Source organism: Pseudorca crassidens, chromosome 11, assembly GCF_039906515.1.
Source record: "Pseudorca crassidens isolate mPseCra1 chromosome 11, mPseCra1.hap1, whole genome shotgun sequence".
Lineage (NCBI taxonomy): Eukaryota > Metazoa > Chordata > Mammalia > Artiodactyla > Delphinidae > Pseudorca > Pseudorca crassidens.
The window spans coordinates 98,724,735-98,752,391 of NC_090306.1; the positions used below are offsets into that span (position 1 = coordinate 98,724,735).

The window sequence follows — 27,657 nt, forward strand, 5'->3', positions numbered from 1 at the left end:
TGGCCCGGCGGCTCTTCTGCAAGATGGACTGCCCCCCTACTACAGACCAAGATGGGGTCACAGTGGCCATGCTGAGGTGGGACCCCAGGCACCAAGACCTTGAGAACAGCCCACTTTAGGTGAAAAGCTTCTCAAGTCTCCGCTGCTGCTACACATGACTTTATTTGTGAAGCCCCGGGCACAGCCCAGACACACAAAGAGCATGAGAGGAAGCAAGGTGTCACAGGGCATGCCCAGCCCCCACCCGGCCCCTGCCCCAGATCCTTAAGGGTGCCCAAGATGCAGCTCAGGCATCAGTGGGCCCTGGCCCTGCCCCCCCAGGCTGGAGAACAGGTTTGGGCCTGCCCAGATGCCCCCTCCAGCTCAGCACGCAGGCCTGTCACAGACACTTCCGCAGCCAGAGAAGGGCCCACCGGGCACAGAGCCGGCACCGTCCAGGCAAGTCCAGCGCCTAGACCCTAGCGTCTGCCCACTGGCTTCTCTTCCTGTCCACACGGTGTGGGTGCCAGGGTCTTGCCCTCTGCTCGCGGCCCCACGCACAGCAGTCTCTGGCCCTCGGGCTGAGGGCTCAGCACAGCGTGGGTGGATGGTAGGAAGAGTGGCGGCTGCAGGACCGGGACTTGGCAACAGGAAGCAGAGGCAGCCATCGGGTGAGCAGCCCCAGGCAGGGCAGGAAACACCCAGCCACAACACGGAGGGAACAGCACACGGACAGCAACACCCCAGGCTTTGGTGCAGCCCCAGAGGATAAGGAAGGCGAGGTGGGTGGGGACAGCCACCAGGGCCTGGCGCCTGCGGCACAGATGAGCAGAGCGTCCTCAGATGGCGGTGAGTTTAATGGCAGAGCAGCCTGCAGCCCTTCCGCCTGGGGGCCAGCTCCCCTCCAGCGGGACCAGGGCCAGGCCAGCAGGGAGACGTTAAAAATGCGAACCCCGACACGAAGCACACACCTGCACATACGCCGCACCAACACACGTACTCAGGAGACACGACACACGCGACAAAGACCCTCCCTGCTGCTGGCCAGAGTCCTTCCTCTGAGTCCCTTCCCAGGGCACCGGTCCAGGCCGAGGGATGGGGAGAGACCAGATTACGTCTAGACCTTGTAGAGCGTCTGCAGTAGATTGTGGCGGGCAAAGGAGCAGGATTCCAGGGCGCCATTGGGCCTGCGGGGAAAGAAGGGTCAGCAGGTGGGGCGGGCACCTCTGGGGGCCAGGAAGCTCAGGCTACAGCAGGGCCAGTTTCCCCCGTGAAGATGGAGTGGGGGCCGTTTCTGAGGTCAAAATATACACCCGACTCCATCGTTCTCATTTTCACAGTGACTTTGCAAGGGAGACGGTAGCTCCCACCTTCTGCAGGTGGGGGTAGGTGGGGCTAAGAGGGGCGGGTGATACACCCGAGGCCACATGGCCTAGAGCTGGCCAGAATACAGGCCCGCCGAGCCGGCAGGGAACCTGGGCCTCTGCTCTCCACCAGACAGGCTCTCCGAGGCCTCTCCAGTGTGCACAGGGCCAGGGAGCCCTCAGCAGCCGCTAGTGCACATATAAGAGTGGACCACAGGAGTCCCACCTGGGCCCCTACGAGTAACAGGTTACCATCAAGATCATTAGTCTCACTGCAGAGAAAGAAACTGGTGAAAGATGCTCAGGGGGATGGGTGAGCCTGTGGTGCAGCCAGGACCGAAGCCCACAGACACCTTACCTGGTCCCGTCCGGGCTTGGATCCCAGACCACTGGGCTGGGACTTGAGGGAAGGGGGCATGCATATCACTCCACCGTCGCTCAGTCACCCCCAAGGCCTGGGGGCAGCTCTTACCAAGCCCCCCTCTTTTAAAGTGGAATAGACTGAGGCCTGCACTGGAAGGCAGGCAACAAGCCAGGAGGAGGCAGCCTGTCAACTGACCATCAAGGGCGAGGGTGTCCATGCCCAGCCCAAGGGCCACACAGGGGATGATGGGAATGCAGAGCGAACAGTCCCAACCAGGGGTTGGAAGGAGACAGAGGGAGCCGGGCTTCGTCAGGGGTTGGCAGGCGGGGGCTAGGGCCACCACGTGGGGACACCCCAGACAGTCCGAGCGAAGGCCCACGGGTTGAGGCAACATCTCCTGCAGAGGGAACAGGTGTGGGGAGAGTGCACCTCGCTGCGGGGAGGCCAGGCTGCAGCCAGCATGAGATCCAGGACCAGGGTTTGGACTTGCCCTGGACTCCAGCAGAGGAGCAGCTGCAGTGCAAGGGGCGGTTTGGGTGGGGGGAGTGTGGTGGCAGAGAGGGGGGCAGACACGGCGAGGGAGTCAGGCCCAACTAAGGAGGCGCTGCTATGCACACGGAACTAAGAGATGTCAGGTGGCAAAGAGGCCGAGGTGCCAACTAGGTCCTGGGGGACCGGCGCATGCTCCTCACCCCCCACCCCAGGCGGGCTGCCCCACGACACTTCGTCCCACGCTCTAAGCACCCTGACTGATGGTCTGGACCCGCCAGTGTTACATGTCCCCCAGGGTGCGGGCACCTCCTTTCTCCTACACCCCCTCCCACTTTCCCCCAAGGCGACAACCTCACCCACCCCTTGGTTGGGCAAATGGGGAGACTGAGGCCTGGGGATGGCCGGACGTCAGCTGGGGGCCACGCAGGGCCTCAGTGAGGATGGGGACAAGCCTCCCAACCCGCCCCTGAGGGGCCCTGAGGTCTGGAGGCTCCTTCCTACTCGACTGTGGCCAGCGCCCCACCTTTCCCAGGACGCTCCAGGAGGAGGCCAAGGTTTCGTGTGTCTGGGCACTTGACGTCCCCAGGAGAGGGGCCTGCGGCTGTGGAAGGCCGAATGGGCAGACCCCTTTGGCCTAGGTAGCTGGGGGAACGAACACAGAACTGCTCCCAGAGACGCTGCCGGGTACAGGACCTGGGGCAGCAGCACGACCGTGGGCCAACACCTCCTTTGACCCGGAGCTCGCTTCCTCGTCTGCAAGATGGGGCCAGTGCACATCCCCTGTCTCTCTCAGGGAGACACTGTCCCCGAGCCCTGTGTCCTCAGCTGGGCACAGGGGTGGTGAGACTTAAACACAGATGCCGAGAGCCCGAGAGGTGTGAGGGCCTCTGACACGCCCCAGTCACCAGGCCAGGGAAGCCTCAGCTGACCAGAGGCCTGCACGCGTGGTCACCGGCCGCGTGAGCTGACGAGGGCACACTCACTTGGTCACGAATGCCAGCAGCAGAGGGGCAAGGGCCTTGGGGAAGTACTCCTGCTGCACCATGTGATTCAATGCCATCAGGGGGCCGTACAGGTTGGCAATGGCCTTGATCTTGTCTTCACTCTGCAAGGGGAACACACAGCAGAAGGCAGCGTGAGCTTCAAAAGGTCACCTGGGGGACCCCAGGTCTCCACCACCTGGCCCCTGCTGACAGCCCCACGGCCAAGGTCAAGCTGAATCCTAAATCCTGTCACGAAGGCCGAGGCTGCTTAAGCAGACCCAGGCCTGGGGCCAGTGTGGGTGACAGGCCCCGGCAGGACTCGAGGTGCGGGATGCTGCTGCCTTTGGTGCACCCCCGCCCCCCCCCCGGGGCCCGCGCTCCTTCCAGCGCACCTTGAGCAGCCCCATGTGGATGAGGAGCCTGGTGAGGAAGGCATTGGAGTTGAAGGAGGATGAGCTGAAGGCCTTCTTCATCAAGGTATCTGCAAGGCAGAAGCAGCAAAGAGGCCTAAGGGCCCGCAGCCCCTGAGCACACAGGCTGGGCCCTGTCTCCTGCGCTCATCAGGAGGTGAACACGGGGGGTGGGATGTGGACACAGGTGGCAGACTGAGGGGACAGCTAGCACCAGGCGAAGGGCTCAACCTGCCAGCTGTGATACCTTGGCCCTTCTCTGTCCTGGCCTCACAGATAAGACGGGCTTGGGCAGAGATTAAGTGAGGCAGGTCACCGCTGGGGGAGGTTTCAGCCATTCTGGGGGTGGGGGAGGGGGAATGGATGGGAAGGGACGGGGGGAGGCATGGCCAAGGGCCCGCAGGGACCGCCTGGGCCCCTGCCTCCGAGCGAGCGAGGCTGTTCTGGGAAACCGAATTCAGGTAACCCGTTCCCACAAACGCCCACGGTGCGGCGGGGCTCTCAGGGAGCAGACACGGAGACTCCCACCCCCACCCCACCCAGCCTCCCCTCCCATGGACCCTCCCGTCTCAGTGTCACCGACAACCCTGGAGAAAGCCTCCCAAGTGTTTCCACTCCCTTCTACCTTTTCCCTTCCCCCTCTGCCTGGCCCAACCTGGCCACACTAGAGATCCTGGGAAGCCTTGGGAAAGATGCGGGGAAAGCAGGGGAACCTCCAGGTGGAGGGGACTGTGTGTGCACAGCCTCAGAGGTGGGGACAAGGGCTCGGCTCTCATCACCCCTCCTCCGAGAGGTCCGACCTTCCTGCGATGGGCGCCACCTGGCCCGAGTTCTCACCGTATAGAACTATGGCTTTGGGAAAGGCCTCAGTTTCCCCAACTGCAAAAAGCAGAGAGGCGAGCACCCGGCCGGCTCTAAGGCAAGAATCCAGTGGAAGAGCAGGTGAGAGGAGAATGTTCCGACCCGAGCCCCGGGGGCAGCGAAAGGCAGGAGCCATCCGGGCCCCACCCACCCCACGCACCTACTGCATCCTGCACCGCCGACCTCACTGTGGCTTCGTCCTTGAACACGGAGGACACCTTCAGGAAGGCAGAGACCACCTTCTCCGGATCAGATGTGTCAGTCTGAGGACACAGGAGACAATGGCTGGTCACCAGGGGTGAGAGCCCCAGGGCCTTGGCACACAGTGGGGATGTGCCTGTGGCTAGAGGAGGCCTTGGCAAGAAATGGGCCTTCAATAGGCAAGGACAGGTCCTGCCTCGCCCCACGCTGTCTCCTCAGAGCCTGCACGGGCCCGGCCACAGCAGGTGTGCACACACACTGAGAGAATTCACGTTAAAAATCATTATCCCTGTGACCCGGAGATCCCCTTCCTGCAATCTAACCTGACGAAATAATCCAGAATGCAAACGATACTTAACACACAAGGAAACTGACCTCAATTTCCCTGACGACGGAGAAAAGTGGAAAGAATGTGAATCCACAGAAACAGTGGATGGCTTAAGTGCTACATCCACTCACTGAGATAAAGGGCACGAGAAGAGTTTTACTGACACAGGAAAATGATGAATGGTATTAAGTGAAAAGGTGGGCCACATGGAGGTTTGCATCATATAATCTCATTTATCGTGGGGGAAAAAAATAAGAGTACAGAAAAATATAAACGGGGGATAAAAAGCAAAAATATCAAGGCAGCTCTGCGAGTGGCCCCTTTTATTTCTCTGCATAGACATACCTCAGAGATACTGCGGGTGTGGCTCCAGACCACAGCAATAAAGCAAATACCGCAACAAAGCGAGTCATGTGAATTTTCTGGTATCCTAGTGCATTGTTTAAGTCTGTTAAGTGTGCAACAGCATCAAGTCTAAAAAAGCCACATACATGATTTAAAAAGCACTGTATTACTAAAACATGCTGTCATCTGAGCCTTCAGCAAGTCATAATCTTTTTGTTGGTGGAGGGTATGAAATACTGTGAGAATTACCAAAATGTGACATTATCTAGAGACATAAAGTGAGCAAATGCTGTTGGAACAATGGCACCAATAGACGTGCTCGACACAGGGAAGCCACAAACCTTCAATTTGCAAAAAACGCAGTAACCGTGAAGCACAGTAAAACAAGACGTGCCTGTTTTTATCATTTAACCTCTGTAAGCCTCAGTTTTCTCGTCGGTAAAATAAGAGTGGAAGGGTCTACACTCCGGTTGCCAAGAAGGTTAGATAAAATCATGCCCAAGTATTCAGAGCAGCAGCCAGCAGACAGGAGGTGCTCGATAACTGTCTCCGAATGAACGAAGTAACAACCCAACCAACGAACAAGTGAGGCTGGAGCAAGAACGCAAGTAGACCGGGACCTGCACAGGGGCCGGGGGCGGGACAGCTGTTCTAGAAGCAGCTGGTCCTGCAGAACACACAGAGGGAAGCCTAGGTGCGTGTGCTCACATGAGAGTCCTGGGAAGATTCCCGAATTCCAGTCATCACTGAGGTGCCACAGGCTTACCCTTCCTCGCAGCCCAAGTGTGTTCGCAGTGGGCGCAGACATCTGCAACCACTGGTCACACCCATTTACACGTGTGTGTGTGTGTGTGTGTGTGTGTGTGTGTGTGTGTGTCTTACAAAAAAACAACACGTGGTAGTCCCCGCCCCCCACATCGACAGTGCCCCGCCCCCCCAAATCCCGTGCTCTGCCTGAACCTTTGCTCTGGCAGCTCCGGAAGCCAAGGCCGGAACAGGTCTGGTGTCGGAAGTGCTGTTACCTGTTGGGCTATCAGCACGGAACTCTTGGGCCCGAGGCGCAGCAGCTTCTCCGGGGAGGGGAAGGCCAGGAAGGTGGAGACGTCTGCAGGAGGCGGGGAGGACAGGACAGGAGCTGGTTCCTGGGGGACAGGTGGCACAGGTGGCTCTGTAGAGGTCCAGATCCAGACTCCTTACCCAGAACATATGCCCCTCATGCAGGCCAGTCAAGGCTCAGAGTCCAGAATTCCCCAAAGTTCCCCAAGGGTGGGGTGCCCACAGATGCTGGCCCTGGTCGGCTCCTTGTGTAAGAGCTTCTGGGGTCGGGGCAAGCCACCTCCCTCAGACTCCAAGAGCCTGGTGCAGCCAAGTGGATCCTCGCCATGACGTGTGATGCTGCAGAAGCGACTCCAGGGCTAAAGTGGCCTCACCAGGAACTAGAGCCTCAGGCCGGGTAAGCACTGCTGGCGAGCACCAGAGGTGCCCAAAGAACCAAAGACGCCCAGCCATTTCTGGAACTGCTTCCATAAAACTGGACAATAAGCCAAATTCAACAGCTGCTGAATCTGTCCAACCCAAAGTCCTCCCAAAGCTCTATTTGGGAACCTCTGAGGGAACAGACGTAGCAGCCCTGAGTCCACCAGCCTCCCGGCCAGGAAAGGAACACCAAGTGTCCAAGCTGAGTCACCAAGCCAGCCAGTCTCTGGAATGGGGGCCATCCTTATGGGTCACCAAGATGAGTAGGAAAAAAAACTTCCAGTTATGCTTGTTTTTTACCCTATTCTTTTAGAAATACTTACATACCCCCAGCACAGTGGAAAATCCTGTATAACTTTACAGTTGGCCCTCTGTATCCGCGGATTCAACCAGCTGAGGATCCTGCAGCACTGCAGTATACAATTACTGACTGCGTGTAACGTAGCAGCATCACGTGTGTTATAATTTATAGATGAATAAACACATCTAGACTGAGGTACGTACAAATACAACTACGTTGGGATGATTTCCTCTTTCCACAAAGAGTGTGCAGTCAAAACTAGTTTGCAGTCACTGCCTAAGAGGATCCCACACCCATGACCCCCGTGAAAAACGTCCCAAGATTTCATGCTCGGGGGACCAGGGCTCTGATATGGCAACCACGGGACTCACCCCACCGTCAGGATCCAGCATCTTCCTGGGCGGTGCGGTCGGCCGCTCCCTTCGCTCTCCCGGCTGTGGCTCCTCCTCCTCCTCCTCCTCCTCATCCTCGTCCTCGTCCTCGTCATCCTCACCCTCATCATCACTGCAGAGGACAGGGTTGGCTAAAGCAGACCCTCCCTGCCCAGTGGCCCACGATGGCTCCGAGAACCCAAAGGCCCCAGCTGGGCAGGAGCCTGCACAGGGCGAGGGGCGCAGCTGCCACCAGGGTGGGGACACGTAGAGTCACCAGGGAGCCCATCCCTCCTTGCTCATCACCCAGGGAAGCCCACGCTGCAGACAAGGAAGACCTCAATCTCGTCCCTGTCCCAAAGGAACCCACGGCCCCACTGGGGAGACAGAGAAGATGAAGAACACCGCCTGTCACAGCTGCGGCCCAGGGCCTGGCAGGAATACTGCCCAGGCTGAGACGCCCAGGACTGTGCTACCCACATCTCGCTGACCACAGGAAGCTATGGTTAAGGGCGAAGGAGGGGTCTGCCCTGCCTCTGAGGAAGGCTGTTCCATGTCCTCTGGACTGGGAGCCCCTTGAGCCCACCTTGGCATAGCTCCTAGCAGCGGCACTGGGCCTGGCCCTGAGGGACACAACCGACGACCTGACAAGTGAATGAAGCCAATGCAGAGACTGGAGAGGCAGGCGGAGATGGGTGCTGAGGGCTGAACCAACTCCCATCCCGATCGAGGAGGCAGCCCCCCACCACCCCACCCCCGGCCTCTGTGAACCCAGGAAGCCCCACTCGCCTGCATCAATCTCCTCCTACAGTCAAGCTCTAAGGCTGGTTTCAGGAACAATGCCGAGCCCCCCCGACCACTACCCACGCGTCACTACGTCACTGCTGCCCCACCTTGCCCGTCACATCACCTTGATGATCAAAGGTCATCCCTTCAGAGGCCTCCCCAACTCACCCACTCCAAAGGGTGACCGATCTCAGCCCCCATTTGTCCCTTTGCTGAACATGTGATAACTTGATTATTCTGTCTCACTCCTTGATCCCTCGCCCGTGGCAATGAGGTCTCGTGAGTCAGAAACCTTGGCTGTCTTACTGTCATATCCCTAATGCCCAACACAGTGCCTGGCACATCACAGGGACTCAACCAACGTTTACTGAATGAATAAAAGTAGTAACAAAGGAGCCACTAATCCAGATTCCCCACCTGAGGGACGCCAGCACCTTGGCCATGTTGAAGCCATCCAGCACTTCCTGGAGCTGCTCACAGCCTTCTTCTCCCAGGTTGTTGCCTGCTCGCAGGGGAGGGAACAGAGGGTCAGGCCGGGGGCTGGGGCCCGCCCGGCAGGCCTGGGCCGAGGCCACCACCCCTATTACCATTGAGGTCCAGTTTCTCCAGCTCCACCTTGTCAGCCACGGCCTCAGCAACAGACAGAGCAGCATCCCTCTTGATTTCACCAAATGACAAGTTCAGCTCCTAAAAAATAATGGGAAGGGGTAGAGGCGGATGATAGAAACACGGGCCGGGAGGCCTGCCACTACCCTGAAGCCTCCGTTTCCCGCTAGTTAGGGTGCAGTATACTTCTGCTATATTGCAATGACCCGTACCACTCTCCTCCTCCTTTTTGAAAAATGAGAGACTGCAGCTCAAGAGGGGTGAAGAGACGTGCACGGAGTCACAGGCGGAGGGTGTAGAAGAAGTGGGCTATCAACCCAGGCCACCTGCCTTTGAAGGCTACAACCCTGCCACCTCCCCCCACAGCTGCTCTGCCCGCGCAGCTGTCACCCTGAGCGTGGGGGAGCCTGGACCCCGGAGGGGGGAGGCAGCCAGCCAGCCAGCACCTTCAGCTTCGGCAGGCCCCCGTGGACGGCGTCTGCGATGGCGACGGCGCCCTTGGAGCGCACCAGGCAGTCCCCGAAGTTGATCACCTCCACCTGCCGCAAGGCCTTCAGCGTCTGCGGGAAGTGAGGACCAGGGTGAGGGCCCTCCTCGAGCTGGTGCCACACCCCATATTGGTCATCACACCCTGTCCCTCCTGTATCCAGTCTGGGGGACTCATCAGCTCTTCTTGTTGCCCCCAGGTGGCCTCCTGGCCTCCGGCTAAGCCCCGTTCGTGGCTCCCTGTTACTCACAGGAGCACGTCTCAAGGAGTCAGCAAGGCCACAAGGACTTGCCTTCCCCCTCCAGCTCCTCCAGCCCTCCAACACACCTCGAACCCTGGCCTGTTCACACCAGGCCCAATGGAGCACGGCTCCTGCCATCTCTGGGCCTCCCCACGTGCTGCTGACCCCTCTGCCTGAAACACCCCTCCCGCCCTCCTTGTCCAGACAAAGTCCACTTGTCCTGGAGAACTTGGCCAAAATGTGACCTCCTCCAGGAAGCCTGCCCTGCGTCTGACTGGAACTTCCTGTGTGCTCCCCAACCCTTGCACACGTCTCTGCTAACACCCCACGGCAGGCCTACTAGACTCCTGTGGGGTCATGGGACACCCAGCCAGCCACTGTGCTCACGGCCCTGTGCTGTTGCCGATTAGCTACTTCCTCCCCTCCTCGAATTAGGGCTCCTTGAAGGCAGAGTCTTTGACTCAACTGTGTGTGGCCTGCACTTAGGACAGGGATGGGCGCTAGACAGGGGCTCAATCAACAGCTGACGAAAGAATCAGTGAGGAAACAGGCTGAAGCAGCCTCCAAGAGGCCTCTGAGAACAAAACCAGCGCCGACAGCCAGGGTTGCATGAAGGCAGCTTAGGATGTGGTGGTATGGACACGCAGAGCTGCCCAAAAGGGCACAGGCTAGCGTGTGACATACGCCCCGCTCTGGAGATGTTCACATGGCTGAACCCATGGGATACACACCAAGTGGGCGGGTAGGAGGGAGAGCAGCCACCTGCTGATGGGTCCACCACAAAGGCAGCAGCCAGACCCAGTCTCCGGGGCCTGCTCTGGCCCGGCCGCACCCCCTCACCTTGGCCATGGCCACGGCACCCTTCTCGGTGAAGGTGTTGTCGTTCAGGTTGATGACCCGCAGCAGGGGGTTGATGGCGAACGCCTGGGCCAGGGCAGTGACACCAGGGTGATTGATCCCGTTCTGCGGCATGTGGACCTCCTCCAGAGTCCCGATGATCTGCGAGGAGCAGGAGGGAGACAGGTGGGCCCCCAAGGAAGGGGGACAGTCCCAGGCAGGAAGGCAGCACTACACATCAGACACCAGAGGGACCTGCCCGTTTGGGGCCCGTTCAGGGCATGACCGCTTCCGCCTCTCCACAACTTCACAAGGGAGACCGACCCGGGATTAGGATCACCACTAGACAAGAGATGACCAGGCATCAGAGGGGCTACGTAACCTGCCCAGGGTCACACAGCTCTGAGCACAGGTGTCTTCGTCTGGTACCTTCTGCACTGTGGGGACCCTGGGCTCTGGCCTGACAGTCAGCCCTGGCTCTACTCTATATAACATAGCTCTGCTTGGCCTTTCTCTCTTGGGGCCCTACTGCCTTATTTGCACAATATAACTGGCATCCCACACACCACCTCCTTTTCTGGGGGCGAGGAGGGTCTTTCGTCTCTCACTCTGGCTTTGGACGCCTCCCTTTCTCTGCCTGGAACTCTGTCTCCTTATGTTGTTGGCATTTTCCTGACAGGCCGACTCCTCATGCATTCAGCAGCTCTCATTTTGGATGCCTCCTCCCTCCAGGGAGACTTCCTGGATCAACCCCCCAGCACAATCCAGGGCTCTTCCTCTCTGCCCCCAGAGCACCTCATCCTTCCTCTGTCATGGCGCTCATCACTCTGGAGTAGCGAAGCCACCTTCTCGTCTGCACCCCAACAGCCCCCAAGAGCTCTAGGAGAGGCCCACGTCCCAATCGCCACTGCTACCCAGGACTGAGGACAGGCGGGCATAACTCTGTACCCAGGCACCTTCTGTTGTCTCTGGGCGCCCAGCACAGTGTGGGGGTTCACAAATAAATACAGGCAGCCCAACTGAGGCACATTCCAAGTCAGGGCCTCTTAATATTTTCTGTGCCATGGACCCGTCGGGCAATCTGGGAAAGCCCCAGGGCTCCCCTCCTCAGGATGATTTTAAATTTTAAGTTAAATTATACAGAATAACAAATTCATTCGGAAGACAATTATCAAAATATTAAGAGAAGCTGCCCAAATGTGTGCTGTAGTAATCTATGTACCTCTTAAGGCAATGAATAACAAGACCTAGGTGTACCATCACTGTGATCCTAATGTATGAGAAACAAAATTTCTATCTATCTCTAACAGCGATCACTTGACAGGAAAGTATCTGTGATTTCTCCTGGTAACAAAGTTACAGGAATTTCTAAAGCTGCTGAGGTTTACTGTCTATATTCACAGCGGAAGGTAACACTGTATTTAACTCTGGTAGTGATAACAATCATGCAATTTCCCCCCAGCCATGTTCAAAGACGCCCTGAATTCTACCCACAGACAAGTGGGATCCCATGGACCCAAGTTAAGCACCCCCCCTCTGCTTCTAAGAGCACCGAGGACGCCTGCTGAACGATGTACCCCGTCCCAGCACATGGAGGACAGCGACCAAGGGAAGGGGTGCAGAGAGGGCGTAATCTTTAATGTCACCGTGTCTATGAGGTGACCAGGCCACTCCAGCTACAGAGGAAGAGGCAGAAGCCCCTTGCAGCCAGGGGTCCAGTAAGACACAAGGCCCTTCTCCCCTGCAACGTCCGCTCTCTTGAGGCAGGTGGAGTGCCGGAAGCAACAGGACCACGGGGGATGCTGCTGTGGCCTGAGCATGGTTAATGCTGCTAGAATATCGTCTGCCAAAGGAAATGCTTAAATTAAGAGAAGTAGGAGACAGACCCCCAATTTCCTAGCCCATGGGGCAGGTGCAGCCCTCTCACTAGCAGAGACTCAGCAGTGTCCTGGGCCCGCTGGGAGGAGCAAGGGCAAAGCAGAGGGAGCAGCGGGGACAAGGACATCCAGGGGCGTCTCATCCAGCCGCGGCTCCTGCTCCCGCCCTCCCCGCTGGCTCAAGGGCAAGTCTGATGGGCTCCACGGGCAGAAACCACTCACCCCAAAAGCCTCTGCTAAGGCAGTGGCTCCGTCGTTCTCCAGACGGTTTCTGCCAGCCATGAAGACCTTCAGGGCCAGCGGCTTGCCTTGGGCACTGGACTTCCGATGACACTCAGTCAGAGCTGCTGCCAGGATCTGGGGGGGAAAGGCAAGGGGCCCGGGCCTAAGGCAGGAGGCCCTGGTCTTCAACAAGCCATGAAACCCAAGGGTGGTGGACACGGGGACGAAGAGCTGTTCAGCAGCACAGCATCATACCTCACCCACACCCAGCACCCTGCAGGGACAAGGGCTTTGACATCCACCACCGTGTCTGCATGTCTCGTCACCCCATGGGGTTTAGCCCCACAGCAGAGATGGGGAGCCTGAACCCGGGAGAAGGGAGACACCAACACTGAGTGGCCAACCTTAAGACAGGTCCTGGGGAAGGGGCCTCACAGCTCGCTTTACTGTCAGAAGCCCTGTCAGGTGGGGACCATCGTGATTCCCACTCTCCAGCTGAAGAAGCTCAGGCTCAGAGAGCGACAGAAACTCTCCTACATTCACTAAGTGGCAGACTCTGCACAGAACCCAAATCTTCCGGATCTTCCAGCATCTCTTCCACGCTCCACGATGCCTAAGGGGAGCCGGCCGAGGAGAGCAGGGCCCCGCCGCACCCATCTGACACATGCCCGTGCTCAGGCCAGCCACACGGCAGGGGTCAGCTGCTGGGGGTGAAACCCTAAAATCTGGTTTGCCCTGACCTTGGGGTGGTGCCAGGAGGTAGCCTCTCTCCCGTGACACCAACAGAGCAGGAGTTTAAAATGCTGTCGGTTGCTAGGTTGGAACTGGAGAGACCAGGGTAAATAAGACATCGAAGATTCAGGGGAAGTGCAGCAGAAGAGAGGTAACGTTTAGAGCACCTACTAGGTCTGGAGCACTCTCGGCAAAGGTACTTTCATGCCTTGTTTCAACCTGAAGACGGGCCTGGGAGGCAGGTGGAACTGGCCTTACTCTATGACAAGGAAGCCGAGGCTCAGGGGGAGGCACATGAACTGGCTGAGCTCCCAGAGCAAATACGCGGAGGAGCTGTGACCGGCAGCTGGGTCAGTTTGCCTGCACGCAGCTCTGTTCTTGGGGCACGTACAGGACACGGGACACCACCAGCCTGACTCCGTGATGGTGGTGGGTCACGCGTGTGCTCAGGGCAGAGACCGCCAACTTCTGCTGTAGACCAGCCTCAAGGAATCTTTGCAGAGGTGGCTCTCCCAGCACATCCCACTCTGGGCTGGGCTGGACCTGTCTTCAGTGCTGATGCAAACATTTTTATGTCTTAACACATACAGCCTATTGTCCCCTAGACTGGAGGAGCGCTGGCTGAGATGGGTGCACGAGCGTGACCTGCCCTCCCTCCTGCGGGCAGGAGACAGGCCGTCTGCAGGGGTGGCCCCTCTGGCTCCTCAGCCTGGGCCACCACGAGCATCACGTAGGTGGCTCCTCTTGCTGCTCTGACCAGCCGTGTGGATGCAGGTTCAAATCCCACATCCGTCCCATGCTAGGTACATCATCTGGGGTGCTCAACCCAACATCGCTAAGCTCAAGTGTAGTTATCCGAAAACATGGGGACAGCGTCACCCACCTTTCAGTAAGGGCGAGAGAATTAAGGTAATACATCTTCAAAGAGAAGATGTCTCCGTTCGCTGTCTGTTCCTATGTCCTGGCCCTTTGCTCCTTTTGGTCAGAACGTGAGGGAAGGAGGATGGGAATGCAGATTGGTGCTCAGCCTTTCTAGAATCTAGGCCTAAAGCAGCCAGAATGGACCAAGAAGAGAATAAACAGGGCTGGCCTCCCTAGGTGCCTTTCTACATGGACCAGCCTGACTTGTTGGCAGGATGGGGGAGGCACCCTGGGCAAGGCCCTAGCCAGGAACAAAGGTGAGCTGTGCCCAGGCCTCCCAGAGTGGTTTCTCTTTCTGGGCTCCCTCTCCCACGTGCACACGCCAGGCCTTACATGGCTCTGCCAGCTGTTCTGAGGGCACAGCAGGTCTAGTGATGCCCAAGCCCTGCATTCTGCAGAGCCAGCAGGCCGGAGTACGTATGCAATACTGCCTATGTGTTGCCAAGGCAACACAATAACTGAGGATGGTTGCTTGGCAACCCCACACTCACAGATTCCATCTCCTCTCCCCACTGGCCACAGGCTGCTGCCTTTGAGGCCCTTCTCCTTTGAAGAGAAAAACAACAGGCCAACCATCCCAGACGGTGGGTGGCCAAGGGCACATACTTCAGATGGACACAAATGTAGCAGGGGACTGGGCAGGGAGGGAGGCGGAGGACAATGGGGATGCGGGGAAGGGGGCTGCCGCACCCACCTTGCCGCCACCGACACCCATGCCACAGTTGTTGAGCTTGAGTTCGTGCAGGGTGAAGCAGGTGGAGCTCTTGAGCAGGGCCTCGAAGCCTCGCACGCCGTCGGGCCCGAACGCGTTGTCACTCAGGTCCAGCTCCACCAGCTGGGCCCCGGCTGTGATGAGTCCCTCCCCGAGTGAGATCTGGGCACAGAGGGAGCTCATGTCCGTTTCACAGACACGGACAAGGTGCTGCGTCTATGCCAGGCCCCCCCTGCCCTCAGAGGGCATCCAGGCTGGTGGGGAACTGGCAGAGACACAGACCATTTCATTATAGAGCTGATCATGTTATATCAGACTGAAAACCCTGCAGAAGGCTCTTAAATCACCCAAATCAATTTATTTAACCTGCCCTCTAACCCCAGCTTCCCCTGGTTCTCGTCCATCCTTTGAGGCTGGTATCTAACTGGAGCAGCTCTCCAGGGGCTTCCTAAATCCCCCACCCAGGGAGCCCGCCCTCCAGGGCCTCCATGGGGACACCTGTCACAACCTGGATGACCCTTAACTGTCTGCCGGACTGAACTGCTTTGGAAATGAGGTTGGTGCCCAGGCATCTCAGGAGCACCAGTGCCGGCTAGATAAATGGAGGCCTGAGAAGGCAGCGCCGGCACATGGACAATCGTGCCAACAACTGACCACGAACCTCGCCCCAAGGACACTCTGGGCTAGGAGGATACACTGAGAGGCTGCCCGCTGCCAGCCCCGCCCCCTTCCCTTGAGCCATGTTCTGTCCTGTGACCCCTCCTATCCTTCCCACAAGTGCGCCTGTGCACACACAGGCTGGGAGCTCCACCCAAGAGGGGCTGAGCCCCAGGAATGGGGAAATGGAAAACAGGCAGAGGGAAGCCACCCACGATGAGAACCAAAGCAAAAAGAGTGGTATCAAATGTAAAATAGATAGCTAGTGGGAAGCAGCCGCATAGCACAGGGAGATCAGCTCGGTGGTCTGTGACCACCTAGAGGGGTGGGATAGGGAGGGAGGGTGGGTGGGAGGGAGAAGCAAGAGGGAGGAGATATGGGGATATATGTATATGTATAACTGATTCACTTTGTTATAAAGTAGAAACTAACACACCATTGTAAACAATTATACTCCAATAAAGGTGTTAAAAAATAAAAAGAGTGGTATCGGAGAAAGGGAAGGACCGGAGGGAGACAGGACAGCCAAGGCAGCCTGTGTGCAGAATGAGGTCGAGAGGGACCACAGGGTGCAGGGGAGGGAGGGGCCAGGACGAGAGGGGTAATCACGTAGGGAGTAAGATCCATGCTGCTTGCGGGCGAAACCACTAAGCTCAAGAGTGAACCCTGGGAAGTGTCTGCTGTACTTCCTGTCACCGGGCCGCCCGGTCTCACAGGGACTCTGAGTCCTCACTTCCTGGCTCCTGCTCGTCAGGACACAGGCGGAGGCTGTACTCGCCTGGCTGCCTTTTCAGCATCTCAGGCACCCACAGGGCACTCAGTCTCCGGAAAGAAGAGGCCGTGAGACAAAGTCCTGGGAAGTGCTAAAGGGGTCCCTGCAGCCGGCGGCACGAGCAGAGGCCCCATTCACTCACCAGGGCAGGTGGGATCTCAGACCGCAGCCTTCCCGTGAACATGTCGCTCCAGTGGCATCGCTTTGGAAAGAGGAAGAAAAGAGTTAGCTGAAACCCTTGGAGGTGGCCTTCGGGCAGCCCCTTGTCTCCATAGACTTGGATTACTGAGCACAACAAGACTGCTGAATTGGGGTGAAAAGTGGGACCAGCTCTGACCGAAGCTAATAGGACCTGGCAGCCCCTAAGGACCATGGGGGAATCAGCAGAAGTGTCAGGAAAACGTGCCATCTGTCCAACCCTCTGGTTCTCCAAGAGGGAAATCAGGCTGAGAGGGAAGGGACTGGCCCCAGGCCCGCTGGCAGGGCAGTGGCAGGACCAGGACCAAGACACTAGACTCTTGGCCCACTACTTCTCCCCAGTGCTAGTTTCCCACACTGTGTGGGCCACAGCGACATGATTTTGGGCAGTGGAGGAACAGAAAGGAAACAATACAGGATCCAGCAGTGAGGAAGTTACTCTTTTTTAAAAATATTAATTTATTTATTTATCTTTTTTTGGGCTGCACTGGGTCTTTGTTGCCTCGCGTGGGCTTTCTCTAGTTGCAGTGAGCAGGGGCTACTCTTGTGTTGCGGTGCGTGGGCTTCTCAACGCGGTGGCTTCTCTTGTTGTGGTGCGCGGGTTTCAGTAGTTGTGGCACATGGGCTTAGTTGCTTCGCAGCACGTGGGATCTTTCAGGACCAGGGCTCGAACCCGTGTCCCCTGCATTTGCAGGCGGATTCTTTTTTTTTGCGGTACGCGGGCCTCTCACTGCTGTGGCCTCTCCTGTTGCAGAGCACAGGCTCTGGACGCACAGGCTCAGCGGCCACGGCTCACGGGACCAGCCGCTCCGCGGCATGTGGGATCCTCCCGGACCAGGGCACGAACCCACAACCCCTGCATCGGCAGGCGGACTCTCAACCACTGTGCCACCAGGGAAGCCCTGCAGGCGGATTCTTAATGACTGCGCCACCAGGGAAGTCCCGGAAGTTACTCTCTTTTCAAGTCTCTTTTCAACCCTCCTGACCACCTCTAGAAGGAAGGCTCGGTTTGGGGCCGGTGGGTCTCACCCACCTCCCCACTTCCAGCTCATCTGCCTTTCTAACGAAGGGAGAGCAGGCTTCAGGCTCAGAGTCTCTGGATGGCAATGGCCTCAAACTAGAATTGAATAACACTCTTTTATTTCCTTTATGGTAAGGGATGCCATTTTCCAGTTATAGAAGGGATCATGTTTGCTTTTAAATTACTTCAAAATGAGCTGATTTAAAGGAAATATTAGGTAAATGTCACAAAGGTAGTGGCCACGTGACTGGGTCATGTATCATGCTGGCCAGCAGAGTTGAGGCTCCAAGCACACAGCCCTACTCTCTAACTCTGGTTGCTGTGTCCACCAAAATATCAACTCTGGCAGCTCTAGCCTTTCCTGGGCCAAACCTGGAAATGATGGGACACAGGACAAGCAACTTTCCCCTGAAACCCAGTCCTTAAAATGTATGAACTAAACCCAACCTTAAGTACAAGAGAAGTTGATTTTTGCAGTAGAATTCTCACATCCTCCAATAATGCAAATCACTAACATACCGAGAGGCATTCTATATGGGTCTGCTCAGTGAGTTACACCTGCACACAGGTGCGCAGGGTCAGAACAGGTAGCCACAGCCTGAGCCCCTCCCAACAGACAGTGGCATCTCATCCTGAAGCTTCCCCAACCCAACTCTGATGGGCTGAGGTCAGCATGGGGCTCTGGGGCACAAGGCTGGCTTCTAGTCCTGCCTTAGCTGATGCAGGCCTGCCACTCCCTGTCTCTGACCCTTTGTATCTTATCTTTGAAATAGGCTTTAGGCCTCAATGATCTCCAAGTGGGCAGCAGAGCAGTCAAGAGACTGGGATGGTATCTGGGCTGCAATCCTGAGATGTGTGACCCTGGGCCACACTTTCCTCATCTGTCAAGACCTAACTTGTGCACGTGCTGCAAGAGTGGAAATAGCAACTTATCTCCTATCAGTACTGTGGCCAGAACAGCACCGGTGTCAAGGGCAGCTCTGGCCCTGCCGCTGCTCCCACCCTGGGCTCCTTCCAGCACTGAAGCAGGCTTGAGACACTACATGGGGCGATTCAAGGCCCTGGGTCTACACAGGGTGACAAGATGCATGCGGTATTCCCGCGGCTCAAGCTCTCTCACTACATGAGCCTGCATGTGGCCACCATGGCAACATCTCAGGGAGGAAAAACTTCTTTGCATAAAGGAGCCCAGTTTCAGAGCTGAGTCCAATGCAAGGCCTCATAATGCAGCAAATAAGGTGGTGGCGCTGGGGCTTGAACCTAGGTCCTTGGATGCCAAAGCTCAGCTGCTGCGGCCTCCATGCCCGGGCCACCTCTCCTCCGTTCCTGTCCTTCACAGGTCACTGAGGAGAGCTGAGTTCTTTCATAGGAAAATGTCCCAGCTTATGCTCAGGACAGGAGGCCCTGGGCAGGAGAGCAGAGACAGTCCTGACTTGGCTGTCTGTTAACCTGACCGTGATCTTCCTGAGGGAAACAAACATCAAGGGTCACTCTGACAACGAGCTCGGGGCCCTCCCTGGACAAATCCGCTCCGTTTCCTCTCATGGCCCAGGCCCTGTACACCTCCCCTTTCAGAAAGCACAGCTGTACCACGGAAGGCGCATCCGACTTGGAAACGGGAATACGGCTCAGCCACTGACCAGTGGCAAGACCCTGGGCTGTTTCCTCAGCTCCCCTGAGCCTCAGTTCCCTTAACTCACAAAATGGACTTGAGTCGCCTTAAGGGTTAATGACATCGGCCGTGGGGCTGTGAGCGGAGGCTTGTCCCCAGCCAGTCTGGGCCTACTCGCCCTGCAGACCTCACCTTCAACTCCGACTTCTTCTCCAAGGCCTTGGCGATGACCCTGGCTGCTTCCACGCCCACCGTGTTGCCCTCCAGGCGCAAGGCCTCTAAGCCGTCGAAATCTTCAATCTCCTTAATCACGTCTTTGGCTGCCCAGGACCAAAAAAACAGAACCTTAGACTTCTGGAGCCACGAACGGCAGAGGCAGGAGCTGAGGCCCAGCGACTACCTCGTCACTCACAACTCCAAGGGCTACGGTGCACCTACTGGGTGCCAGACCCTGGCTCACCAGGGAGACTTGGACCGGCTCACAGTCTTGCAGGGGACATGGCTACACAGAAAATCCCTCTCTAATGAGTGTTAAAACAAGGTAGGCATGAAAGGCTTGGGAGGCAAGGGAAAAGGGGAACTGGCTGGTTTGGGTGAAGAAGGTGCTAGGCACACCTTGTGGGTTGTGTGTGCGTAGCCTGCCAAGAAGGGGAGTACACCAGGCCAAGCAGGGAAACGGCACAAGTCAGAGGCCAGCAGGCACAATGGCACACGTGCTTTCATGGTGAAATGACTCGCGTGTGGGGTGCTCACTACTGTTCTGTTTCATTATGATGAAAAATTCCATACAACCTAAATGTCCATCAGCAGAGGACAGGTTAATTCACTGGGATACGTGATATAAATAGTTACACTGATGTCCTTATGAATGGCGACACAGGTGATTACCTGACTTGGAAAATAATCATGTTATAGTGGTAAGTGAAAAATTAGGTTATCCAGTGGTGTTTGGTCTGATCACACTTTTAAAATGTTGTATGCATTCTCTCTCACACGCACACACTGAGGTCCAGAAACCAAATGTTAAAGGGGTTATTTCCAGGTGGTGGGATTCTGAGTGAATCTGTGTTTTTCCAGCACCTGCTCAATATATTCTCAATGCATCAGGTTAGAAAGCAGCTTTTAAAGTATCTGTAATTATGATCTCAATTATTTTAAGAAAAAAAAGAGGAACTCAGCTATGTGTTTAGAAAAAAAACAAAAGACCAGAAAAAATGCATGAGAATTAAAAGTAGTTATATCCCTGGCCTGTGTTATCATGAAGATATGGTTCTTTTTCCGTCTTTCGATGCTTCCGTATTCTATAATGAGCATGTATTAATTTCACAATCTGAAAAAAGCACGCAGGTTACACGAAAGACAAATCTAGTTTGGCTGGCACAGGATGGAGCGGGTGACGTGGTAGGGAAGAGACAGAGGAGTGTGAGAGAAGAGAAGAACACACAACCGGAGGGCTGTCGGAAAGCTTGTGACTTGCAGCCCATAAGGGGCTCCCTGAGAAGCCTCCACACGCGCCTCCCTCCCCTCGCCTCCCGTGCAGCAGCACTTCCTCAGAAACCCTTGCTACTGGCCAACAACCGGGCTTCACAGCCTCTGATGTCTCATGTGCAGCCTGCTACAATTTTACACTCATCTGAATAGTTACTTTTTATTTTTTTATTTTTTTTAGTTCCCCCGACCAGGAGTTGAACCCACCCAGGCCCTCAGCAGTGAAAACGTGGAGGCCAACCAGGGAACTCCCGTGACTTGATCGTTATACCATCTTCCTTACTGGGTCATGAGTTTGTGGAGAAAGGGACTCGCTTTGCCTCTGCTCACTACCACCACATCTAAAGGTAGTTACTGTTGGGTCTAGTCTACAGCTGAGTGAACTGAGACACAGAGAGAGTATGCAAATACCTACTAAGGTCACACGGACAGACGGCAGTGACCAGCACTCGTTTCACAACAAGAAAGACTGGACAGGTATGAGACTCCCATTTTCTAGAAAGGAAAGCTGAGGCTCCACGGAATGAAACCACCCTGCCCAGGAGTTCAGGGAAAACGGCAGAGCTGAGCTTCAGACTGGTTTTCCAAAGCTGAACCTACGTGCTGCTCCCCAAAGCCTTGCTTCTGCACAACCAAGGACTTCATGCAGGGCCCTGGTGGAGAAGTCCCCGAACCTCTCTCCATACTCTGGAGCTGCAATTCCAGAGCTCCAGGTGCCCAGGCCTCCCCTGCAGCTGGCACTTGGGGCAAGGGCTGGCATGGCCTCTCAGCCCTTTGGAAGATTTGCTCCAAAAGGAAGTCCCCCTAACATCCAGGGAATGGCCAGGTCACCAGGAGAAAGGATGGCTGCTCAAGGGAATGTTTATACCGTTCTTAGAAGGAAGGCAACAGAGATGCCAGGGCCCCAAGGGGAGCCGTGTAAGTGACACAGGTACAGAGATCCGAAGGTACTGCACTTGCCACAAGTTTAGCCTGGGGAGAGTCACAAGTACAGAGTGAGCGTGGAAGGAAAAGCACCAAAATGGGAAGAGCAGGTACAGGAGAGGGTGGGGGTCACAGCTGAGTTGCCCCTCTCACTTGATATTCAACCCATACCTCTGTTTAAACTCAAAAACAGGTGAGGGATGGGCCCCAACCATCCCTGAATAACCACCGACTGTCATGAGGCTGCATGGAAGGGATCTGTCTTTTCAGCCTCTACTGCCTCACAAAGTAACAAGTTCCAGGTACTCTGCTATGTAAGGCAGCAAGAACTTTCTTTGATCCTTAAATGACTTACTAGGGAGAGAAAAGGCCCTTGTTCTAATCATCAGCTTCACGGCCTCCCCTCACAGGCCCCTACCCTCCCTGGACCTCACCCGCTCACTCCCAGCCCAGATAGAGGCCCTTTCTGGGCCCACGATTAGGCCACCAGGCACCTCAGTACAGCATTCAAGGGCCTCTGCCCTGGTGAGATGAGATTCTGACTTCTCTTCTCTCAAGCCCACCCTATGTGTCTCAGCTCCTGGGTCAACTCACGTGCAGTGCCCTTCCTCCTTCAAACACCCACCTCATCCATAGAATGACTTCCTGTGCCCTTCTAAGCTAAAAGAGATCCCTTTCCTCGACCTCACTTCCCAGAGCTTTCTCTTCATGTCTCTCCGAGCACGTTTCATCTTCTCCCTCCTGTTAGTTGTCTGGGTACCTCATTCCTATTCCAGGTAAGGAGCTCCTGAGACGCCATGGCTATAAGCTGGCCATCCCTGATGACCTCCAAAATGGGAGGCAGCATATCCAGCCTGAGCTAGTGAAGTCATTATGTGCATGGATTTTAGGACCAGACAAACCTGAACTTTCTTCCCAGCTCCACTACTTCTAGCTGGGCCTTAGGAATGTCCTATCACCTCCCTAAGCCTCAATTTCCCAATCTGCAATATGGGATGAAATCTACCTCAAGGCCTTTTGGGGGGGATAAATTGAGATACTCTTTGTATGGCACTTAAGACTGCCTGACATAGTGTTAATGACAGCATTTAATAGCAAATTCATGCTTACTGAGCTGAGCTGAACATCTACTGAGAAATACCAGAACAGGGATTCAGCTGGACCTCTGATAAAATCCCAGCTCTGCTATTTACCAGCTGTATGACCTTGGGTAAGTTACTGAAGTCCCCCAAGTCCTTTTCTCCTTATTTATAAAATGGCAACATTTTTACCTCCCTCCCTCAGGGATGATGCAAGGATCAAAAGTGACAAAGCACAGGGAGAAACTCTAAATTTTAAGGCCCTACAGAGACATTAGGAACGTGCATCACCACACTTCCAGCAACCCAAGGAAGGACTCAAGCAGTCTCTGACCTGGCAGAGGGGAGCACGCCTGCCTGCACACCATGACAACCAGGCAAGTCCAGACCAGTTTCCCTGGTTGGGCCAGAACCTCAAGAGGCCTTACAAGTACTGATGTAGGTGCCTTTGCTTCCAGATGCCAGGGTATTCAGGGTTGATCAGTGCCAGCCATGCCTTGGCCAGGGATGGTGAGACAGGGTCTGCCTTCCGACTCCTCGTTCTCTCCAGTCCTAATGCCTGTTCAGTCAGGAGCATCCATCCCTCTCCCAGGGCCCTTCAGCTGCATGGACTAGACCTCCCAAGAGGGCCTGGATTGTTGTTTTAATGCATCTGCATGAGGGCCTCAGCTCTGGGGAAGGTAACAACTATTCCCAGACCAGCTCTGGATCTTGGGGGTGAAGGTGGGGCTGGATCTGAAGTAAGAAGTCAGGGCTGTATCTCGGGACTGCCGCTAACTGTGGTCCCTCATTGCCTACCATCCCTTCCAAGAGATAAAGGGGCCCTTCCCACCTTGCCAGCCTGAGCTGTCACCAGCAGGGATGCCTACCGTGTGCTCATGGGCAAATCATCTTTGAGCCTCACTGTGCTAGGACAAATCGTGTGATAATGAAGCTAAACCGGCCTGACAAGTGGGAACAGTAAGCGCTCACTCGCTGGGCCAGTCTGCACGGGAACTCACCATCTTCTGCAGTGTTGAGTTTGAGGCTCTTGCCCTTGAAACTCAGCTGTCCCCCGGCCACCTGGGTTTTGGCTAGCGTCTCTGCCAGCTTGGCAATGTCTTCAGAGGCCATGCTGGCCACGCTGGTGGGCTCCCCTGGAAATCTGCAACCTGAGGAGGTCAAAGTTCATTAAGAGACAGGATTCTCCGGGTGCCTCCGGGTTGGGGAGGGCAAGGTAGGACATCAGCCATTTCAGCTACCTGACCCCACCTCCCCCTGCTAAGGAAATCCCAAGCCCTAAACCACTGGGAGAAATGAAAATAGCATTTGGGAAAGAACAGTTCTAAAAAGGTGGAGGTTTCAGCCTCTGAAGAGTTACCATCCGACTACAAGTCCTCCTCTGCCCAACTGCCCCAGCTGGGACACCAAGCAAAGCCATGTGAGTTGACTATTTCCTGGGTCCCCAGTGAATGGCAGTCAAGTCCCAGTCTGATGGCTACAAAGAGTCTACCCAAAGCACACACAGCTGCCTGATCATCTTGGCTGCTCTCTGTCTGAGAGTCCCATTCCTCAAACAGGACATGGATGGCTATGGGATCCAGGTCATCCATCCCAAAGAATGCCCCACCACCTACGGTGGCATGACTCTCTGGGTGTGGGGCACGAGGGTCAGCCCACTGTACGTCTGGTTTCAGCCTTGGCCAGGAGACTGGACAGCCCATGGTGGCCAGACTTCAGGGGTTCCTAGGAGACCAGAAGTCTCTACATCACAACAGCCACCATCACAACAGACCAAGGACAGAGTTGCTGAAAAAAGGAGCTTCCAGCCTGGAGTTCAGCAGACTGGAGTTCAGCAGACTGGCAGAAAGCATCACTACATTTCCCCAAAGAGGAATGACAGGTAATCAGGGAAGAACGAGGATATGTAGTGTCTCAGATAGTGATAAGAAAAAAATAAACAGAGAAAGGGGTAAGGAGTTTTCTTGTTTTTCTTGGGGGAGGGCTGCCATCTAAAATAGAATGGTTAGAGAAGGTATTATTAATAAAAAACCAAAGACTTGAAGGATATCAGGGATTGGGTCATGCAGATATCTGGGGGAAGAGCATTCTTACAAAGGAAGCAGCCAACGCAAAGGTTCTTGTGGGGGAAGAGGGGTGATTAGAGGAAGTGCAAGGAGGCCAGCTGGGCGGGAGCACAGACAGGGAGGGAGAGAAGAGGTAAGAGATGAGGAAAGAGAGTCAACAAGAGGCCCGAGTCACAAAGGCCATTTTAAGAACTGTGGCTTTTACTCTGAGTGACAAAGAGAGCCATTGGAGGGTTTCTAGCAGAAGAGAGACTGTGATCTGACGTATGTTTTGACAGGATCACTCTATCTGCTGCATGAGGCAGGGCATTTCGAAGCTGCTCCAACAATGAATGAGGGGATGAAACTGAATATAAAATAGCCTCAACCCCCCCACACTTGAGTTATGGAATGGGACAATTTAAGGTTAGAAAAATGGTGGTGAGGCCTCCAGATGGAATAGAAACACAAAACTTCTCAGCTGAAAGAGGGTTCATTTCTCAGTCCAGTACATACATACATATACACACACACACACACACACACACACACAAACACACCATCCACTATAAACACTAGGAAATTGAAGCACACAGTGGTGAACTGATTGGTCCAAGGTCTGCAAAGGACCAGCGGCAAAGCACAGACGAACGGTAATTACACACGCTCCTCTCCATTCCGCGTAGGAGCGTCGCAGATTTTCCTAGGTGCACATCCACGGCTGCTGCCAAGCGTCAGCAGAGACTCACGCTGGTCCGGGGCCTGCGGCGCCAGCCCAGGCCCTCCGCGGGTGTGGGCCTATTGGGAGGCGGCAGCGGGGGAGCGATGCGCGAGTACGGGCCGCAAATGACAGCCACGCTGTACGGGAACCCCATCCCGGATCCCAGGCAGACGCGCACCGCCCCCAGATGACACCGATGCTAACAGGAGACGCCACTGCTGGCAGCTGCGGGCTGGGCGGCCAGGGTGGGCCTGACGCCCTCTCTAAGCCTCAGTCTCCCCACTTGTGAAAAGGGCCAACGCCCCCCAACTCCCTCACTCCCACCCCCATCGCGCTCTGCCATCGAGGGCACAGGGGAGAAGGCGGAGGGGGCACGCACAGAGTGCTCGGGGCCACCACACCTTCCTCGTCCAGTTCCAGGGCCGCGCCGCCCCCCGCCCCAATCCCAGGCAGGTGACAAGAAAAGGAAAGGGACCCCGACCTTACCGTAAACAGGCGGCGCCGCCGCGTGGGTCGACCGGAGCGCGTACGTCGGTCCGGCGGGGCGGGGACTGATTTAGGGTCCGGGTCAGGTCAGGTGGGGGTCGCCGCCTCCAGTCCAGCGGCCCCGATGCCCAGCCCACTTGTCCGTCAGCTCTCCGAGCGGTTCTCGCCGCTCGAGCCTCCAACACCACCTGCTCCCCGCACGGCGGCAGATGATGGCGGAGGAGGAGGATTTTGAAAGCCGGCAGTTTCTTTCCTTCGATTTGATTTGTTGGAGGCCAAGGCCGGCTTCCCTTTCCCTCGCGCGCGTGGCCTATCGGGTATGACAGTCCAGTTCTCCGGCGCGGGGCGCGGCAGGACGCCGAAGGACCGCGCGCTTGAACTATCACTCCCGTGATGCACCGCATCCTAGAGCGCCTCGGCTCGTCCCTCTTTGCCCTCCCTTTTCGGCTTCTGGTTCTTTCTCTGAGAGGCCACTGGGCGGTGTTTAGCCGCGAGCTCCTAGGGCGACTACAGTTCCCTAAACGCCTTGCGTCCCGACCGCCTCAGCCCTTCCGGAAAGGTTCACGTTCACGTAACTTTATTGACAAAGGGAGGTACTGCCGTAGGCTCGCGCTACATCGATTCGGCAAGAACTAGGTGTCCATTTCCTAAAGGGAAAGCCTCGCCTATTTTGTCCCATGAAATTGGAAGGACGTTCGAGGATTTCACATAAATAGCCCCAAATTGCTTGATAATTAAAAAGGGGGGGGAAGGGGGGAAATAGTAACTCTATAGTAGAGAAACTGCCACACCACCTTAACTAAGTGGTCCACATTAACGTCAATAACGGGACAAACTGACATCCATCGCACACCTCCCGCTGTGATGTACTGAGAAGGATCACCATCCATTCAGCAACGCATAAAATTAATCGTGAGGAAACATCAGACATACCCAACTGAGGGACATGCTACAGAATAACGTGTTTGTGCTCTTCCAAAAATGTTTGTGTCATGAAAGACAAAGAAAAGCTGAGGAACTGTGGCAGATTAACGGAGAGTAAAAAGACACGATGATTAAATGCAATACGTGGTCCTGGCTAGGATCTTGGGGGTGGGGATGGGGGGGAATTACTATAGAGGGCAATATTGAGACAGCAAAATTTGTATGTTGGATCATAGCATTGTATCCACATTAGACTTGAATTTTTTTTTTTTTTTTTTTTTTTTGGCTGTGTTGGGTCTTTGTTGCTGAGCGCAGGCTTTCTCTAGTTGTGGCGAGTGGAGGCTACTCTTCCTTGTGGTGTGCGGGCTTCTCATTGCGGTGGCTTCTCTTGTTGTAGAGCACAGGCTCTAGGCGCACAGGCTTCAGTAGCTGCAGCACGTGGGCTCAGTAGTTGTGGCACACGGGCTTAGTTGCCCCACGGCATGTGGGATCTTCCCGGACCAGGGCTTTAACCCGTGTACCCTGAATTGGCAGGCGGATTCTTGATCACTGCGCCACTGGGGAAGTCCCTGTTTTTTTTTTGTTTTTATATTATACTGGGTTATGTAAGAGACTGCCCTTGTTCTTGGGAAATATATGCTGAAATAATTAGGAGCATGATGTCTGCAACCTACTCTCAAATGGCTCCAAAAAATGTGTATATACATATATATACACATATATATGGCAAGAGACTGCAAATGTGGCAAAACGTTAACAGTAAGTAAATCTGGGGACTTCCCTGGTGGTCCAGTGGTAAAGAATCCTCCTTCCAATGCAGGGGACGCGGGTTCG

The 27,657-nt window shown here is 55.6% G+C and overlaps 1 protein-coding gene across 2 annotated transcripts; it reads right to left on the reverse strand.

Annotated features, from left to right (window-relative positions):
* Positions 1-143: 143 nt before the first annotated feature.
* RANGAP1 (Ran GTPase activating protein 1) lies at positions 144-26,233 on the reverse strand. Of its 2 annotated transcripts, XR_010932645.1 has the most exons (17): positions 25,900-26,233; positions 23,649-23,798; positions 19,349-19,476; positions 16,468-16,527; positions 14,879-15,058; positions 12,532-12,666; positions 10,436-10,594; positions 9,314-9,427; positions 8,849-8,948; positions 8,679-8,763; positions 7,476-7,608; positions 6,350-6,469; positions 4,614-4,716; positions 3,575-3,663; positions 3,183-3,304; positions 1,903-2,104; positions 144-1,166 (listed from the first exon to the last, which is right to left on the reverse strand). XR_010932645.1 is itself a non-coding variant. In XM_067698207.1 (16 exons), exons 2-16 carry the CDS (start codon positions 23,758-23,760, stop codon positions 1,097-1,099), a joined length of 1,710 nt encoding a protein of 569 aa, XP_067554308.1. In that variant the 5' UTR covers positions 23,761-23,798; positions 25,900-26,226; the 3' UTR covers positions 144-1,096. The 2 variants fall into 2 exon arrangements, 1 of the variants encoding a protein (XP_067554308.1); XM_067698207.1 differs by lacking the exon at positions 1,903-2,104 and having other exon boundaries at positions 25,900-26,226.
* Positions 26,234-27,657: the final 1,424 nt, after the last annotated feature.

Coding starts and splice junctions, on each gene's coding strand:
- RANGAP1 (XM_067698207.1), bottom strand. CDS start 23,760: ATGGCCTCTGAAGACATTGCCAAGCTGGCAGAGACGCTAGCCAAAACC. Junction 19,477..23,648: donor ACTCAACACTGCAGAAGATG/GTGAGTTCCCGT, acceptor GGTCCTGGGCAG/CCAAAGACGTGATTAAGGAG. Junction 3,664..4,613: donor GGCGGTGCAGGATGCAGTAG/GTGCGTGGGGTG, acceptor TCTGCCTTGCAG/ATACCTTGATGAAGAAGGCC.